This window comes from Anguilla rostrata, chromosome 6, assembly GCF_018555375.3.
Source record: "Anguilla rostrata isolate EN2019 chromosome 6, ASM1855537v3, whole genome shotgun sequence".
Classification (NCBI taxonomy): domain Eukaryota; kingdom Metazoa; phylum Chordata; class Actinopteri; order Anguilliformes; family Anguillidae; genus Anguilla; species Anguilla rostrata.
Window position 1 is genome coordinate 45315500 of NC_057938.1, and position 20008 is coordinate 45335507.

The 20008-nt window shown below is 40.6% G+C and overlaps 2 protein-coding genes across 3 annotated transcripts in view; one reads left to right on the plus strand and one right to left on the minus strand.

The window, feature by feature from the left end:
* Positions 1-20008, minus strand: part of nt5dc1 (5'-nucleotidase domain containing 1) — a 56062-nt gene that overhangs the window by 34868 nt on the left and 1186 nt on the right. For both annotated transcript variants that reach the window (XM_064339984.1, XM_064339985.1), the window contains exons 2-6: positions 19886-19977; positions 18969-19040; positions 18150-18259; positions 17756-17835; positions 16617-16698 (exon numbers count right to left, since the gene is read on the minus strand). In XM_064339984.1, the coding sequence (XP_064196054.1) occupies positions 16617-16698; positions 17756-17835; positions 18150-18259; positions 18969-19040; positions 19886-19977 (436 nt within the window). The remainder of the gene's footprint in view (positions 1-16616; positions 16699-17755; positions 17836-18149; positions 18260-18968; positions 19041-19885; positions 19978-20008) is intronic.
* col10a1b (collagen, type X, alpha 1b) lies at positions 7709-16355 on the plus strand. Its single transcript, XM_064339982.1, has 3 exons — positions 7709-7827; positions 8237-8366; positions 13788-16355. Exons 1-3 carry the CDS (start codon positions 7822-7824, stop codon positions 15653-15655), a joined length of 2004 nt encoding a protein of 667 aa, XP_064196052.1. The 5' UTR covers positions 7709-7821; the 3' UTR covers positions 15656-16355.

The following is a 20008-nucleotide window of genomic DNA, read 5'->3' on the forward strand; positions in this document are numbered from 1 at the left end:
ATTTCTTTAATTTCCTGCACAACAATGACAGGCTTCCATATCTATACAGTTAGCCTCAGTTTCCCAATCAGAATCACTTTACACAGTACATGCATTGTCTGCCCTCAGATGCATACCTGAATAGGGAGACTCAGAAAGGCATTTTAGGTGCAATCCAGAGGATAATTTCCAATCCAGGGGACAAACATCCATGGACAAAAGGAATATCACATCTATTTCATACCTAGCAACTTCTGCACCTGACTGCACTGACATAACCAGCTTGTTCGCACATTTGCAAGTTTGAGTTAGTTAACATTTAACATAAAGCCATAACTGCAATGGGGGAAAACACATATTGTACAATAAGCAAAAACACAAATTAAGTACTCTTATGTATGTTTTTACCCTCTGAAATCAAAATGTAAGGTGTAAGTCACTCTGTATAAGAGCATCTGCTAAATCCATGCAATATAATGGAGGCTAGGAGTCACAGAACTTGAAAGTGAACTTATACACCATATACCAGCACAAAAAGAACATGCTGAGTAGCCAATTCTCTCTCAACAGCAGAGTTTTAAATGAAAAGGAAAAACCAGAAAAACAGTTCATTTAGCACCATCATAAATAATAGGGCTTGTAATTTAGAGCCAATTCAACCCTCTTTTTCTGATTTGTTCAGATACGGAATAAAGATTTCACTACTTGTTTCATTCTCACGCGAATAATTGCATCTTATTTTTAACTGGTTTTCAAAGAATCAAGCAGTTAGCAGTTCCTTTCTTTTCCAAGTCTACATATTTGTTCAATACAAAAGACAACACTGGTGGATATGACTAGCCGTTCTGTCTTGCTCGTTCTCGTTCGCACGCCAAGGTGTTGAGATGCAGCACAGACAAGACAAACAAACAAAAAGAGCAACCCTCTAAATGTTCATCCAACTAGCCAAATGTTTGTCTCTTTGCGTGTAGGACACTACCAAACAAGCCAAACATTTCTGTGGAAACCTTCTTTGCAAAAACCCCAAGTGGCTATTGCTATTGGTTAGACAGCCACTGCTTGACTCATTTGGATGCACTGTCGGTTGTTACTTGTCCGCAAAGTTCAAAACAGGCAGACAGAGAATGCGACATTCCAGTTTTACCATGTTGTGCTGACAGTTTTAGATCATTCAATATGCTTCCCAATCCTCCTCCTCCTCCCCTCTCTCTCTCTCTCTCTCTCTCGGTATCTCTCTTTCTCATGTACAATCCTTCCCAGGTAACACCAAACAACAAAACCAAACACAGGCCTGATCCCACAGAAAACAGATTCTTTTTTAATCGGATTTTGACTGATTTGAATTAAGGTTGACTTTAAGGCCAGCTGGGATGACAGGTTGTGGCTTCTGAAGAATGAGGGGCACCTGCTCTCTGTGAAACTGGAGTTCACATATAAATGTCCTGTAGGTAGGGCGGAGGCTACCCTTTAATTAGGGAGGTTTTATTTTGATACGCATGTTTGCGTCAGTATGCTATTTTGCTTCACTACATGCGGTACACTGAAGCTTTTAACTTTTTTTTACAGGAAAATTTCACCGTTGAAATTCAATCGCACAGCTGTTTACCAACATTTTAAGTAGGTTAAAATTAAATCATGCCTGCATGTGTTTAATTTGGGTTTTTTTTTTCCTCTCCCACAATAATTATTTTGGGAAGTTCGGAATTTGATAAACACATGTGATCCTTCCAGAAAGGGCAGACGGAGAAGAAAAAAAAATCATAGCTGTACAGGGCCGTGGGTTTGGCCTACAACACCTACCTCACCACTAATTCCAGCGCCACCTCCAGGCCTGGAGCCCTGAGTCCTGCCTGGGGTCAGCTCTTTGGCTAGGGGAGTGTACCGGACCGTGACTGGCAGCTCTGCGGAGCTGGGAGCTCTCCCAAACCTGAACGAGGCAATCTTTCAGATAACGACCGGGCGGAGCCCTCTCTGAGGTCCATGTGACATGGATGGAGTGCAGGGGACGAGGTGAAACCCGAACAAAAAAAGGCAGAAAGACAAGTTGATCATGTCCGACTTCTAACAATACAATCTATGGCACTCTTTAGTGTTTGAAAACTGCACTTTTCAATATTTATTCATGTTGACTGGAGGGCTAGGCACCAGACAAAGAGCGGAAATAAGTACCTGACAATCCTATCCTCCAGCAAGGGCTCGGCGTCTGAGCTATACACCAGGTTCTTCCTTTGGTTTTACCGGTGGGCCATGTTTTATTGCGAAGTACCTAAAATAATCCAAAGCAGACAGCAAAAGCCTACAATTTCCATAGGCTTGCAATCCCAGAATAGTTATTATCTTTAAATACAGCACTGGGTTGGTACCACCAAGCACACTTATAGCCTCATAAACTCATTAAAGCGGCTTTGTTTAACTGATTCCCGTAAATGACCTGAAAGTGCACTTCGTGCTTCAATCTCTCTGCCTCACGAAGACGAACCACCTATTTCATTACAGCAATGCAAGATTTTCCATGGCTTTCAACAGGACTATCAGGGAAACTTTCCCAGCATGCCTGCACATATATTTTTTGTCAGCGTTGACAGGTAAGACTCAGCTACCCTGAGGGAAAATGAACCGTAATCAAGAAGGAGAAGGGAAGATCTCCATATATGAGCAAACACAAATAGTTCTGTTTACCCACTCTTCAAAGATGGTTGAGGGAGAGTTGCTGTACAATGACACAGCCCCTTAATGTACAGTGTGCCTCAAAAGAAAATGCTAAACTGCACTGAATTTCCAAAAATTGACATGGAGTTATCTTTTTGGTTCTGTTCTCTCATTCTACAATTACCTGGAGCTTTTCAGCAATTTCCTAATTAAAATACTTTTCTACATTTTGAGAGAGCTATAACTCCTCACGGGTTGTATTTTGGGGTTTTTGGTTCCTATTTTAACGTTCACCAAGCCTCAGGATGGTTACGCTTCCGACAGTGATTTATAGCGATGTGTCCATAGTCCCTGTAATTGCACCCAAATTGCTCCTGGAGGTCCACCATCAATCCTTCCATTCGTAAAACTCTAAGTAGCTCTTAGTGGCATCGTCGGTTTATTAAAATGTTAAATCTGCATCCTTCTACTTAGCCAAAAAGATATCTTTAACTTTTACGTACATGCTCCACAACAAGCCGCAACCATGTTGCATCAACTGCCAATGATTCCCTCCTCTTTCTGTGGCGTGTGACATCCCCATGTCTTCAAGCGAAAATGCTAGAGCATTGTTTTACATACAGCTGAAGGGTGGGATCCAGTGTTCTAGCAGGCCCTGCTTCTTACTTTTACATTTCTGAAGAAAAAAAAAGTGTATTTCGCTCCTCAGAATGAATTAGCAAATGTTTAAAAATACGTGGGCTATATCATCCTATGACTTAGACACTGAGTACACTTCACGTATTATGACTATAATACACAAAGCAACACGCAAAACCTGAATGCCACAAATACTGCTGATTACGTTTTACCCAGTGTATTTACTATGTGGCCTGATCTTAGGCCTTTACCAGCAGAATATCCTGTTACTATTGCTGTCTGTGTTTCTTTGTGTGATTACCATAAACCATAATAGTGAAATGCAAAACCTGAATTTCATGAACTGTCCTCGAGAGCGTTTCCCACTCTCTCGGTGTCTGTACTGTGCAGCCTGGTCTTTGTTCTTTGCCGACACAACATCCTGCTAACGTCGGTTTGGGTTTGGGTTTTGGGTTTGGGTTTGGGTTTTCCTGGTTGAGAGGCCTCTGGACTTCATCAGAGGGGCGGAATCTGGGATTTCAGGACACAAAATGTCTGTCCTAAGCCTGGTGTCCTAACTCCCAGGTCAAATGGCTGCGCATGAGAACGCACACTGTATCAAATCCACACAATAGTGACAACACAGGATGTCAACCCAAACCTCAGGAAACAAACATTAAAAAAAAAAAAAAAAAAAAAAAACCAAAAAGGTGCCTCCCAAACACTTGGAGATATAATTTCAGAGTTTACAGTTGCTGCATGCACAGATTATAGGATACTGAAATTTGTGTTATTTATTTACTTTTTTGTCAAGCAACACACCTGATTTATAAAATCAGACCATCTGATTATCACCACAATGAACTGCAACTAATTACTTGTCACATCACAAAGGTGTCAGGAGTCTTTCACACAAATTCTGAAACGTTGCAAAGCAAAGCCTACAGTACATGATTACCCAAAGCCCCTAGCAGTCACCGAAATAGCAGAGAAGCAACCACATAAAAAACGAGTTAAAGAGCCACGTGTTTACCAGAAGTCCAAATCAGAAACACCCAGACTGTGAGGCAGAGTCGGCCGCTGGCGTAAACTCTTTATGCAGTTGTTTAGGGCAACGACCAACCCTGGGCCACACAGTTCAAGTTTTTTTTTGGTCCTTTGTTTCTTTTTTAAATTGTACAGTATTCACCCCACAATGACATTCTTGTTTAGGGCCACCATAACCCAGCTCTGCTGTGAGGGCTTTGTCATGGCCGTCGCTGTACTTCTTGGACCTGAGCCAAAGCAAGTTCAGCGTAATATCTGGATCAGTGAAAGTGTGAAAATAATGAAATGTCAGCCAACGGCTGTCCAGATATCAATCAGGCAAAGCAATTTGCAGCAAATAAATAGCTAATAATAAAAGTGAGTACTACGCTAAATTAACATCGCCACTCGTCACTGCCTAGCTAATCTTCAGTCACCTGACTGCATTTAAATACAGTAGTAATTTTAGTCAGTGGTGTGCCATCTATAAAGCACCAACCATGACAAATAAAGCAGTAAGGAGAGAAAACAGTGCATGCGTGAGAAAAGGAAGAGGAGGAAAAGTACTGGAGCCTGCAAGGCTGCAAAGTACTGATTTCACTCCCTGTCATTTCTCTAAATGAGGCCTGTCCAGGATGGTCTCTCCTTTTCTGAACTTTCTGTGGGCAATAAAGACAGCATAGGTTAAAAAAGCGGGAAACCATAAAGGTTTTCTGGGACCATAGTTCCACATGTGGCAGCATCCTAACGCCAACCCGTTCCCTTCTCTTCGAGAGGAACTAGGGATTCAAATCCATTTTCTTTCTGTTTTACTGTTTAAATGCTAAATAAAATAGGTTTAGCAAACACTGAGTTTTCCCTAAACATCTAGATGGTAACTGGAGAGTAAGAAGAAGACAGGACTAAGTGGGAAATCTTGTCAGGCACAGGAGAGAGCTCAGGAGACCTTATGCCGGTGATCTGTATACTGATCTTGGATACACAGAGAATTGACAATGATTGGTGGTGCCCAACTGGAATTGTTTCAAGACAACTCCCCGACAGCTCCACTGGAGGTCATTAGCCTAAAGGCATTCTGAGCATCTAAGAAAAAGGCTGCACAGGGCAAGCGTGAGCAGGACCTTGCCATGTCATGCAGAAGAAGGTTAATGTTACCAGAGGCTAGTTTGGTTGTAACAATGGGTCCATTCTATTGGCTAATATCTTGGCCTGGTTTTTTGCTCTGTTTCTGCTACTCTGTAATGAATCTTTGTGACAGTTCTCTGTAAAAAGCACTATACAAATAAAATTGTTTTGTTCAAAAAATGTTTTTGACCTTTGCATGTATCTTCATATCAAAGTCTTAGAATGACAACAAGGACCTAGAACTGAAGCCATGTGATTGTTTTACTTGAAAAAACTAATTTCACTAGATTCTGTTTCAAGAGGATTTTCTTTGCATGGTAATTTGGTGGTTTTTATTTAAGTAGTATCTGATATTTTCTTCTAATCAATCAATGAAATCTAAATATTATTTCAGTCAGTGCTACAAATACATAATATTACTTCTACAGCATGCCAAACAAGGACAACAAGTCAATCATAGTGAACCAATTACTTCCTAAATATTCAGAAGGTATTCATGCTGCTAGTATTTGTCATTATTGCAAATGCTAAAATGCTAAATGTCTGCTTCTGTGAAAGAGACACCCCAAGTGGCATATATACTGCCCAAAAAAATGTCTAAAACAAAAGTGGTGCAGCACCCTCAATGTGAATCACCATAACTTTCAACATGATTTAAGAGTCTATGTGTAGATTTTACTGTTCCATATCATCTGAGCTACATGGCCTGTTGAGACCATATGATAATCTGGGCGTGCTCATTTCCCACACTGCTGGACCTTAAAGAAATTTTTCACCTCTGGGGGCATTTCAGGACAATTGAGGCAAGCTAAGGTAAGAAGGATAATAACGGGAGAAATGACTGATTGAGGAAGTACCACTCTATTACAGACGCTGTAATTTCTAAAATAAATGTTAGTCCTCTGATTCTGAGCCATTTAAGATTCAAACACAAAAATAACACAAACCAAAGACCACATCGGCACAGTAGGACTCAGGGACGCCAGGGCCCAGTGTAGGAAAAACAAAAACTATCGCCACTGCCCTCTAGTGTGATAGCCAAATAGTGCAGCTATGAAAAGGGGACGTCAACACTTCAATTAGACAGTGAATTAAAACTCACTTTGTACCTATAACAAGACATTTTGGTCCCTGTAAAATAAATAAAGAAAACAAACAAAAATAAAGCTATAACGTGGTTGACCCTGAAATAGTATAACTATGAAAGCTATACTAAAGTGAAACTATAATTAAATATAATACAAGCAGGCACTTCCACATCACTGCTAGTGGGTGAAAATATATTTTCTTATTAGCTTAATAGCTGACCACTAATACCAAGCTGAAGGGCGGAGCAAAACACTCTTCTACACAAAGTGTCTATTTACCTTTTTCAAAAGGAATGGTGATGGTCTAGACTAGTTCCAGAAATACATTTTAGAAAAGAGACTAACAAACACAGGTGCCCTGAAAAGAGGAAAAACAGGAAAATGTGCTCTCTTTCCCGACACCATCTCAATCCCAGTTTCACCAAGTTAAGTGGCAGGTATCTGTGTGCAGTAATTAAAGCCATTCAATTTGCTTAAGATGCTTTATTTGGATAACACTATGCTGCCATATTTCAATAATAATGCATAACATAAAATTCATGAAATGCATAAAATAGCTCCTTTCATAGATAATATTAGACTAAATGTTTGCATTTTGTCTAACATATATACTCTGCTATATGCTCAGTCTGCTGGACAGGAGACTATGCTGTGAGGTAATGACTTGAGCGGGTTTAGAACTGATCAATTTTTGGTTTTTATTAAAGGCTAAACTCCACACTCGATTTTCCACTCTGAATTCAAAGCAAAGTCTTAAAGCCCACTACAGATTTCACAAAATATCAGCATGTGCCACAGGTATGCAGACATTAAAACACTGAAAGGGCTGTTTCTTAAACATTCTGTATGTGTCCGGATTTGTGTACAGCTATACCAACAGACAATACACCCAAAGGTTACAAACTCAGAGGAATTACATGCATGTGTGAGAGAGAATAATGAAACGTTTAAAACAAAAAAATAAATAAAATGAAGAATTCAAGAAAAACATGTTTCTGATTTTGTTCAACTTTAGAAAAGACACAATCCCTTCATTGTGGCATGTCTGGGTTAGAACCTTCAGAAGACGCCTGAACGTTTAGGGACAGCTAGCATCCTGAACTGACATGCTTCCACGGGGCAAATCATGCCCCTAATTAAAGCTTACATCAGTGGAGGGAGGAGCTTACACAGTGGGTAATTTTTTGTAGTGATGCGAGAGGCCAGATATGGTATAAATACCCGCATTACCGTACAGTACAGCACAGCAGCAGCTCAGCGGACTGACTGTGGCTCACAGGGATATACAGCACCAGGGACAGCACACCGAATTCCCCCTGTTTTTTGGAGCTAAAGCATGCTGGTAGGTGTGCTCTTCTTCTTCACTTTCTGTCTGCATGTCAGTGGCATTAGCCCCAGGGCTAACCCACATGGCTGGGGTTTCCCCACACAGAAACAGCAGTATGGTGGTGGCAGTGGCTAGAGCAGTGCTTTGTAGCCAGGGAAACAGGAGGGCTCATTCTATGACGGGATGCATCTCGAGGTCTGAAAGAGTCAGCCAGACTGGAACTCGGGGGCTAGAATGCTGGTAGCACCTTTTCTGCAGGCTTTGAAAATGAAACTTGTTCCTGTAGAGTTTGTAGACTTGTATCCTGCCACTGTAGTTTCTCTCTCGTATCTTCAAAAATTTACAAAGGTTTACTTCTCAGGACTGGTTGCAGGGGAGTCATGGGACTTACAAGATACTGACTGCCAACTCTCTTTTCTTTCAGATCAGGCTTCAGAAGATGGACCTACGTGTAACCAGCGTTCTCCTTCTCCTGCTGGCATTGGCCGAGGGGCACGGTGAAAGATACATCAGCAGGAAAGTCAGTAAGCAGGCTTATCCCTCCAAGGGCCACAGTGAGTACACTTTTGACTGCTTCCCAATGTTATAATGTTGTACGTGTCTAACCAAATTTTGTTGTGAGAAACCTAGTCAAAGGTCTAAATAGAATAAATCTTACAAACTGGACCACTGAAGGTGGATCTGCATGGCATTGCCCTGGTGTCGTATAAGTGCAAATTTGTGAATTGCAGAGTAGACCAGCGTGTTAAAAATTCTTCATGCCAATGCTGTGGCCATGGCTGGTTGTGAGCAGAGAGGACAAAGTTGCTTCAGAACAAGAGTTCTGAGAGTTGCAAGTGCTTCCTGTGGCATGATTGGCTGACTGAAATTTCTGATTCATTAAGTTGGTTTTCAAACTCAGGAACCGGGTTTTATGCTACACATTGATATTGAAAGGTAGACTATTCATATCTGGGACTACATGCCTTGCATAGTTACTGGGTTTCAATTGAAGTTCCCTGCGTCTCCCACATTGTACAAATTTCCGCCTTCTTAGTGTTGTTCTTAGACATGAGAACTAAAATAACTAGCACAGCAAAGGTTTTAAGTCTACCACTATCCTGCTACAGCACATGATGTGGTTCATTCATGCAAACAATGAAAAATGAATTTATCATTCATCAGGTGATCTAGTCAATTCTCAATAAGGGTTAAGTAAGTGTTATATTGGGAGAGTAGTTGAGAGGACTGCCTTAACACAGACTTAAAACAGGAATACTCTGACTAACAGAACTCATTCAACAGTCGTTGTAGCTTTGGTTTTAAACAGGAATTCATTAGGGACACTGCCTTTATAAACACAAAAGAGAAAGACAAAAACAAAGGTAATGTTATAGACTGCTAGTATGCATCACTGTACTGACAGTGACAGACCTGTTGAGGACCATGTTGTCAAATCTTTATGCTCAACAAGGTTTTGAAAGAGTACAATTTTCTCTTTTGTCTTTATAAAATTTCATAGCGGTCCACTTCTGGAACGAGAACATCACAAGTGGCATAACAAGGGCAAAGCTTCTTTTGCAGCTGCTCAATATCACACTTCAAACGTAGGGGAGCAAAGGAAAAGCAAATCCTCCTTATTATGGGAACTGGGAGTTCACATTAAATGCCCCTGAGCTGAATTTGGATGAATCCACATGGGTTTTCCTGGTTTACAAACGTTCTCTGGCATTTGCAGGGTTGGTCCCAGGGTCATCCACAGCACAGGAACTTAGCTTCAATAAATCCCCAAAACAGATGTGCCCACATGCCAGGCACGCCCAAACACACCACTTGTGGGTTCCAGGATGAACTGCACCACGAGTCCTTAAAATACAAGCAAGCTTAAGTCAATAGTATGGAAAATGTTTTCTTTTTCTCCCTGCGGATTCAAAGTACAACATGCAAATGCAAGACAGTTACATTTTCATGTAAATTATAACCTGAATAATTTACATTTCTCTCCAAATCCCAGAGAAAACACAAAGCCTTGAAAAAGCATTACTTAAAGCACTAAGCTCAAGAGCACAATACCAAGGCCTCATCCGTTGGGGACAACAATCTGCAGGATACAGGTCCAGTTCTTTCATTAATATTTACTGACACCCCACTATAATGCACCATTCATATGAAAGGCGGAACAGAAAACAAAATATATTAAATCCCTGATTCATATGATGGTAATGCCAGTGGGAAGAAGAGAAGCAGAGTGAGGAGAAACACTTCTATGTGATTGGTACGTGTCATAAACAAAGAGCTTATCAGCAAAGGTTCATAGTTACTCAACTGCTAAAATTCAGCTGTAGGCCTTGCCCCCAGTAAACGTTGGCATTAACACCTTTGTAGCGGGCAGGGCTGGATTGGATTACCATCGCATCGCATGCGCTCACTTCCTCTGAAACCTGCTCGTTTGTGGCTTTACACCAACAGCACAAATTCTGCTCTCTGCTCTCAACGCAAAGCTCCAAGGCACACGATGGAGGACTTCCATGTATCGTAGCTGCCATTTTTACTGAACAAAACTCCCATTATTATAGCCTTACGTTTTCTCGCAGTTTAACAACATATCATATGGTGTTTCACATCATACATAGATTTTTGATCATACATCATAACTGATGAAAGATAAACTTTATGACATACAGTTTTATAATTTATATACTTTCACATCAGAGGTTTGCTGCCTATGTGCAATCTACTTCACTAAAAGTTACAGACAAACTGAACTTCATTTATTTCGAATCTGGACAAAAAAAGACAAATTGCATGAGGTAAACTAATTTGAAGACATGTTACCAACAAAAGATGTGAGCGTTAAGATGATGATAGATTTGGGCTCCCAAAGTATTGTTTATTTCACCCTCACTAATTCAACCCTATAATTCCACAGCTCCGAGAGAGTGCCGCTTTTAGGGTCTGTGGTTATCACCACAAAGACAGGAATGATCTCAGCTATCTGGAAACCTTGCATTGTGTCCTCAGGTTTCCTGAAAAAATGCCACTAGATCAAGCTCCCAGGGTACTAACATGCCACATGGCTGCTTTTCTACCAGTTGCTTTCTTTTTTAAAAACTAAAAACAGACATTATATACATTCACTACACTTTTCCTATCAGCTCCATCAATCCTTACTCTCTTTACAAACAGAACTGGACTCAATCAACATTTTTGTGATTTAAATAAAATGGAGTTGTTTCTTCCCAGACACAGTTTTGATGAGTCCAGCAGTCACTCAAACCAGCTCGTCAAACAGTGTATGTGAATTATAAGTTTAACAATTGCTTCTAATTATATATGAAAGTCAAGGGCAAATGTTGATTGAATATAGGACATAGCCTTTCTCATCTTCACTTCCATCAGGGTGCTTTCCATTTATACTTCTGTTTGAAAAAGTGAAAGGTAATTGGATGCTATTAGTTAAGAATAAATACAAAACCTTTTGAATGCTGAAAAAAGCCACAAATAAATACTACTTCAGGTCTAGTCAAATGGTAGAATTTATGGAAAGAATATATATATATATATATATATATATATATATATATATATATTTATATCACAATTTGCAAACATTCAATTAGCATGCAATCCTTTTCAAGATCCCCCCCCCCCCTTTAAATTGAGTCTAAATCAAAAAAAAAAAATCATGGGCCCCTGGAAATATACAAGGCAATTGCTTCTGCCAAAATGGGCTCATTTCAAAAATCAACAAACTTTTTCAGACAGTAGCCACCAGAATCTATGTTCTGGCTTGTTTAGGCAGCTGTGGGGAGGTGACACTGGGTTTGAATCAAAACACGGGAGGAAAGAGACTCTAAAAAAGAGTGAAGCACCCGAGCACTGACTTTAGATCAATTTCCACTTTCTATATAGAAGCACTGACCTTGGCTTGTTGTGTTTTGACTGGCTCAGTGTGGGGAGCGCACCCACAAGCAAGAGAGAGAGAGAGAGACGGTGGGGGAGATGAGAGGGCTGTGGCTCGACTCCATCCGGCTTCACACATCCCTTTTTTCTGCCCTCGGGACATCAATGTTCCAGACAGTTATTTTCTGGTTGGTTTTTTAAAAGCGCGGGGAGAAAGCAGCACTATTTGTTTGGTTGAGGAGTCCTTTTTTTTTTAACAAGCACGTACCTAAAATACTTTAATTTCATGTACCCAAGTTAAATATTTAATTTAAGCTTCATATTTGCGCTGTTTGGATCATAAACGAATGAGGAGCGTCATTGTTCCCAGCCTGTGTTTTGATCACCAACAATTGATTTTTCCCCTACCACATCAGTATAGAAAGGGGGAGGGGAGAAAGAGAAATGAATCTGGAACATTAAATGCATGCCTCAATCAAACGCTTAAAATGCCTCTACCTCCTTACACCCTCAACAGTTCAGCAGTCTAATGAACATTTCGTAAATTTTGCGTTGAACACCACAGGCTTATCACTACCATATGAACATAAGTGATATTGTTCCGTTTTACCTATTTGCTACGGGACTCTTGGGACTCAGGGATTAACTGAGGTGCCAAAGTGTGTGCAATGGATTTTCCTCCCTTATACATGCCAGCAAACAGCATATGCCAGCTGTTGTTTTTGATGTTTTATACATATCAATGGAACTTTAAACATGTCCCTTTGATTTCCATTTAATCTTTATACAGTTTGTTTCATTAATTTATTTTTAACTGTAAAAGCCAATGACACTTTGCCTGCCATCCCATTACACAAGTCATTTAGAAAAACTGACAACAAACACAAATCTACTGCCATGGTCTCTCCCAGCTAATGTAAAAAAGAAATATAATTACAAATAAAAAATAAGATGGTAAAACCCGTCTCTAACAGTAACTGTACAAATAAACTTTTAGGACAAACACCTTACTTTGCCATCGACATCTACATCATTGACACATGCCAAGGGAAAGGCCTTCAAACGGGACCAACAAAACATTATGAATTAAAGCTGGGATAATTTGCTTTAAATCAGGTGCCATGCGTAAGACACAAACCAGATGTAGTCAACACTACCATGTAATTACAGCAGTTAAATGTGGTTCTGTAAGTGGTGTCTGGTGGATTTTTTCACAACACCGAAATGGAATAAACCATATTTAATCTATGAAAATTTTTAACAAGTGCGCACACAATCTTTACGTCAATATTTATGTATTTACCACGGGCAAAAATTTCACAGTAATTTAATTATGAAGTTACACGTTTGAAATGAAACTCAAACTGAAATAAAATTACTGAATACAGTCTGATACAAATTAAATGAAGTTACACCTCCCAAAGTGATCAAGGCGACTTAAGCCAGAGATAACTACATTATTACAGCTGTCTAAAAACTTAAACAATACTTAAACAAAAGTGATCAACTTTTCTGAAAATTTTGCAGCAGTGGTGGTTAATGATTAAGCATGACTGTTCTATTAACACTAAAAAGTAGTGTTATTTTATGTGGCATCTTTTCCCATGAAACCCTGAAGAATTCAGTTCAGAGGCTTGTTCAATCCAACACAAGCTCTTGCACCAAAACTGCAGGTTATTTTTGTCTTCACAACAATGAAGCTACTGGATCTGGATGGATTACTGCTTCCTATAGCCATAGATCAAATTTAACAATAGTTGAACATACCAACCTTGCGGCTCCTTATTTATATATGGGAACACAATGACCCACTATAAATTATGAAGGAAATCCAGCTGTAATAGCCCTGATGAATAGATTAGACATAGCATAAATTAAATCAAACTGCATAGCCTTTAAAAAACAGTGTATATTCCGTTTTAAGAAAAATGTTTTTTTCATAACCAGATTTTACTTCCTCTCCAGTTAAAATTTAACAACGTAAAATGAATCAGTTTCTAACAGCACGTACAATGGTACTCATTAACAACAGCAAATGTATATTAAAGCGTTATCAACACCGTATTAACAAGTTATAACTGTCTTTTTTACAGCGATGCAAGCAGCACCAGGGGCACCAGGCCCCCCAGGTGAACCAGGACACCCAGGACTCCCAGGCCCCCCAGGGCCCCCAGGGAAGGGTGGCTATGGACTTCCAGGACCTGAAGGCCCACCAGGACCACCTGGACCATCTGGCTATTCCTCCCCCGGCAAGCCAGGTAGCCCAGGTGGACCAGGGAAATCTGGTCCAATGGGCATGCCTGGGCACAAGGGCGAGTCGGGTGCACCTGGACCTCAGGGACCAAGGGGGATGCCAGGCCCTGCTGGGACCCCTGGACCAGCAGGTTTCTCCGCCCCTGGCAAACCTGGACCCCATGGCTTGCCTGGGTCAATGGGGCCTAGAGGTGAACCTGGTCAGAAGGGACCCTCTGGTATTAATGGTCTGCCAGGGCAAAAGGGAGAAAGGGGATATGGCAGTCCTGGAGGACCAGGTGAAAGAGGTCCCATGGGGCCAATGGGTCCTGCTGGGCAGCCTGGCCAACCTGGAACTGGGAAGCCGGGACCTGCCGGATACCCAGGGGAGTCTGGGAAATCAGGTGCGCCAGGTCGTGATGGGGCTCCTGGACCCATGGGAATGCCTGGGGAAAAGGGTGTACAAGGGGCTCCAGGGATGGGAATGCCTGGGAAACCAGGTGCTAATGGTGCTTCTGGAATTCCTGGCCCTGCTGGACACAAAGGTGTTCCAGGAGCACCTGGCATGCCTGGAGCTCCTGGTCTACCAGGTAGTGGGAAACCAGGTTCACCTGGAATTCGAGGGGACAGAGGAGTTCCAGGCACCCCAGGAACTCCGGGTCAGAAGGGAGAACTAGGGCCAACGGGTCACACTGGACACACAGGTCCTATTGGCCCTGTGGGCCCACCTGGCCCTCAGGGTGCAAGAGGGTTCCAGGGTGAGCCAGGAATGCAAGGAGCTAAAGGTGAAATGGGTCCAATGGGACCATATGGAGCAACGGGAATGAAGGGTGATCAGGGACCACAAGGGTATTCAGGAAAATCTGGCAACCCAGGGGCAGTAGGCCCACTGGGTCCAAGGGGAGCTCCTGGACCTCAAGGTGATAAAGGTGATGGAGGCCATCCAGGTGCACCCGGTAGTCCAGGTGGCAGTGGGCCAGCAGGGGCTAAAGGTAATCCAGGGCGCCCAGGAGAGCCAGGGCAAAGGGGAGAGAATGGATTTCCTGGTCCAAGAGGACCCAGTGGGCCAGCAGGCTCAGCAGGACAACCAGGTGCAAAAGGTCACACAGGCCCTCCTGGCCCTCCTGGCCCTTCAGGGGTGATAGGTAAAGGAATTTCTGGACCCCATGGTCAACCAGGAGCTCCTGGACCCAGAGGGCATGATGGTGTTCCGGGGCCAGCTGGACCTCCCGGTCCACCCGGTCCTCCCGGTGAGATCGTTTACGAGAAAAGCATGCCACAATTCAAATCGCATGAGCATGAGATAATGATGTCCGCTGAGCTAGTCAAAGCACCCATTTCAGCCTTCACTGCTGTGCTGACTAGGGCTTACCCACAGTCAGGGGAACCCATTCGCTTTGACCAGATAGTGTACAATGCAGAGCAACACTACGACCCCTCCAGTGGAATTTTTACATGCCAAGTCCCAGGAATCTATTACTTTGCCTATCATATGCACGTGAACGGGGCCAACGCCTTGGTAGCGTTGTACAAAAACAATGAGCCAACTGTGTTCACCTATGATGAGTACAACAAAGGTTTCCTGGACCAGATGTCTGGCAGTGCTGTCCTTCAACTGAATGAGCATGACACAGTTTATATGCAGGTTCCTGATGATGAAGCCAATGGTATATTTGCTGCTGATAATGTCCACTGTTCTTTCTCTGGCTTCCTGATAGCCTCAACGTGATATGTGTCTCCAAACCACCTCATAACTTCAAAAATACCACAAACTTTCAATTCCCAGTTTTACTACCCTGCCACCAAAGATAGTAGGTTATTATTTTTTAATAGCAAAAAATAATAATCGACAATTCTAATTGGAATTATCTTAACTGAATAATCAAGTAACAGAAGTTGGTAAAATCGAAATGATTCCATAAATGGATACGACTATGTTTAAAAGTATTTAAAATATCAACATTTGAGAAGATGGAAACAAAAGTCAGATAATGGTGATGTTCACTGCTACACATTACTGAATTCACGTTTTGCATGTGTCAGAATATTCAGTTAAGAACTGTCCAAGAAATGTAGAAATAAAAGTAGCTTAAACACATAAAACATGGTGCTCTTTCACAGCTTGAAATGTTTGTTAAATGCAGTTAAATTTTGTGTTTAAGTTTGTTTTTGAGAAATTGTGTTATCTCCAACATGCAGTATACTGAATAATCAGCATGAAAAAATGCTTGTTTTTGTACACAATGTTGTATCTGACTTCCTTGCAAATTAACATAATATGAACTTGGAATAAGTGACTGAAGAAATTCAAAATGCAGGAATCAAATTGGCCATTTAAATCAGTATGTTGGCAACATTGCTATATCCCTCAAGATGCATTATGCTCTGTAAAACATGTCTGAAATAAAACAATACGTCTTAATTCTGAATTTCTTGTCTGGGTTTTGGTATTATGACAGAATAATTACTTACTTAATCAATGTAAGTTCTATGTAACTACTATATGTGAAACAATTGCAGGGAAAACAATTGCTTTCAAAAATATCAGAAAAAGAAAACAGTTTATTTGAGGCAACATTTTATGTTTTTTTTTTTTTTCAAATTCTTTCAGTCGTGACTGCTAGATAGAGAGGGAATTTCACAAACTGCAAGACAGTGGGAGCAGCGCAAGAGAAACAATATTAACTTACCTTTAAATGCTGATGTATTGTAATTGTGGTCTATGGCGGCAAGCATGTCTTTCCAAATTTCGGAGGTCACTTCGCTCCCACGCTGTTATCAATAACAAATGAGCACAAGCGAGCATAATAGCAGGTCATTAACCTTGAACGCTTCAGACTCAACACATAAAGGTCTTTTACTGTAACTAGTGATACAGAATGACAGAGCTTTGAAATATATTATAACATATTAATGTATATTAACACTATGTCCTGTAACAAAGAATACACAAAGAAATACAAAGAAGCTAGGTTATATAATCAGTATGGGGACTATTTTGTTGGTCTCTTGTTGGTATTACTGTAGATTGAGTTTTAGCGACATTAATTGCTGATGTTGAATCCAGTATTGATGCATAATGCAATAACCAAAGAATGAATTATGTGGAGGACTGAATGAAGTCATAAACATAATCAAAGTTTAAATCTTAATGATTATGTTACATATCGTATCATTTAGCCTGCTTTGCTGATCAGAAAAATTATCACTATTTTTTTTTAAACTGTATATCTATATGTAGGTAATCTGTAATTGTGTTCTGTTATGCACTATTGCCATCTGTTATAAACTACCAATAAGGGCATTTGCCAAACAACTTCACAGTAATGCAAAAACAACTCCGATTAATTTTAAACAACCTTATCTCTAATTTCACTTCATTTTCAAAAATGTCAAATCACATTTGCAGTCCAACCCCATCGCTGCAGTGCTCTCAATTTAGAGTTAGTTTATTTAGAAGAGTAGACCACCATGCACCCCATCCAAAATGTGTTATGTCAGCTGTCACTACTTTTCACACTTTTCACCGAAATCTGCTGGAAATAAGCTGCTCAGTCATTGGATCAAGTAACTGCAACTCATAAGTGGAACAGACAGACTGCAGGAACTCAGTTGACCAGATCAGCCCCTATTGGGTGATTTGAGGCATGGGATCTTGCAACATAAAGACCTCCCTCTCTGGGCAATGCTAAGGTTCAATGTGCAACACCCGGCGTGTCTTTCAGCCAGTCGGCATATTGATTCTGGGCCGTGCCGTAATTGCCGCTAACATGAGCAAGATTTAAAAATAGATTATTTAGGAATATCAAAAAAAAAAAAAAGACCTTACCTTGTGCAGCATATCCACAATCCTTGCACAGAGAAGAGCTCCAGGTAGGTCAAAATAGTTGTCATAAAAATAATATTTTGCTGAAGGAGTACAAAACAAAACACCAATTTGCACTTTCATTCAAAATTGAAGAAAAAAAAACTTATTTATAAAGAGCAACTTGATTTAAAGGCAAATTACACAATCCTACAGTGATTCTGAGTGCAGCTAAATAATAAATATTAGCATTTAACAATGTATTTATTCAGACATCAGAAATAGCATATATATACATGTGTATATATATATATATATATATATATATATATATATATATATATATATATACATACATACATATATGACATGCTCATACAAATAAATACAACTATTGGAAGTTAAGGGGAACACATACTTGATCTTGTGTATGAGGTATTGAGGCTATCAAAATGCTTCCACTCCCTCTTTGGGCCATAATGTTTAATTATCTCTTCTGTGCTGAGGTCATTGGTCCCATGGGTTGCTCTAAAAAATGTTTTAAAAAACAGCAATGTAGCACACCTTGCATAATGAGGGAACTGGAGTCGTGACTGGAGGGTTGCAGGCATGAATCCTGGATGAGAAACTACTTTTGTACCCCTGGGGCAGCAATGCACTTAATCGAAATTGCTTAAGGTCCAGGTATAAAAACTCACTTAGTCGTATAATTTATGCAAGTTGCCCTGGATAAGGCATCCGCTAAGCCAAAAATAAGGCTATAGTGACTGAAAATGTAAGGTTAGAGTATTAAGCTAAGCAGCAGCTACCAATGTGCATTAACTTAAAATACAGTCACTCAACTGTAAACAAAGATACTCTACCTACAATAACTGTGAACTGTAACTATGAATAAATACACAATTGAAATAATTGGATTTGTAGTCAAGCCCTGTATATACACTGATTGCAGAGACATTTGATGAAATTTTTAATACTCTGCCATAAACACAAAACGATTAACTAAACATATTACGCTGACAAGCAGCAACAGTACAGCAGTCATTTCCTTGTTAGCTTTGGCTCTGTCTCAGTTACAGTACCTACCATGTTCAATCATAGACTACAAAAGTTTTTGAGTTGGTTAAATCTTAAATGTGGTAAAAATGGATAAGTCCATAACAAATTCTGGCCCCCAGGATTAGAACTGCTTTACTTAGAGCATTCTTCCTACAATTTTAAACCATCAAACAAATACCTTAGAATAGTTCCATCTTCAGCCAGCTTAATCAAGTTTCCATCTTCCAGGTCCACCACCAAGCCTTTAAAACTAAAAACAACAGAAATGCTAGGCACCTGTCGTCCGTGTTTCTCCATATGTTATGACTGCTAATTAAAGGAATATACACTAAACCTATGTGGTCAAAGAGAAGTGTTTTCCCCAAGAGCTTGCCCCATTGCTCAGTTTAATCACACACACGCGTGCGTATGTGCACACACATGCGCACACGCACACACACACACACAAAGATACGTGCTGAGGGTTCAATGCCTTCTGTGCATCACTGAAGTGGGATACCACACACATATGAAAATAAATGGTGCAACATGATTGCAATGTACTACTGTTATCAGCAGTAGCAGCAGCAGCAGTATGTCTCTTCAATTTCATACTCTTTTTGAGGGATCTTTTAATGATGATTTTTGTATACATGTTTCCATTAGTTCCCAAATTTGGAAGCCCAAAATGCAATCAGAAGCCTGTCCTGTCGCTGCAGCATCCATCGTAATTTTTGGGGAAGGGCAAAAGGGAAAAGCAGGAAGGAGCAGCTCCTTTTTATACGGCAGCCAGTCAAATGAGCTGGTACACCATTGTTCCCAAAGGTGGCACCTTTGTAGTTTGTGCAGGCAAGCTGTAGGCACCAAATCAATGAGGGAAGTTGGGAATAGGGAAATGCATGATGAATTGTGGAATAAGTTGCAGATTGAAACCCAGCCTCCTTGGGCATCCATTTGCTCAATTTTGCTCCATGACTCTCAGTCACAGTTGGCACTGGTAGTGATTTCCTAGAACCTGTTCAATACTACAATGCTATGCCACCAAAGAGCCCTTCACTTAAGTGTTATTTTAATAACTTCAAAAATATGCATAACAAAACCTTATAACAGACTTACCAGAAATCCCATGTGGCAGGAGTCAAAGTCAGCAGGTCTTTATCATAGTTCTTGTATTCCACAAAATACCTGGCAAAACTGTCATAGATAAGCTGCAATGGAAGACATCAGATGTCCAGTGAG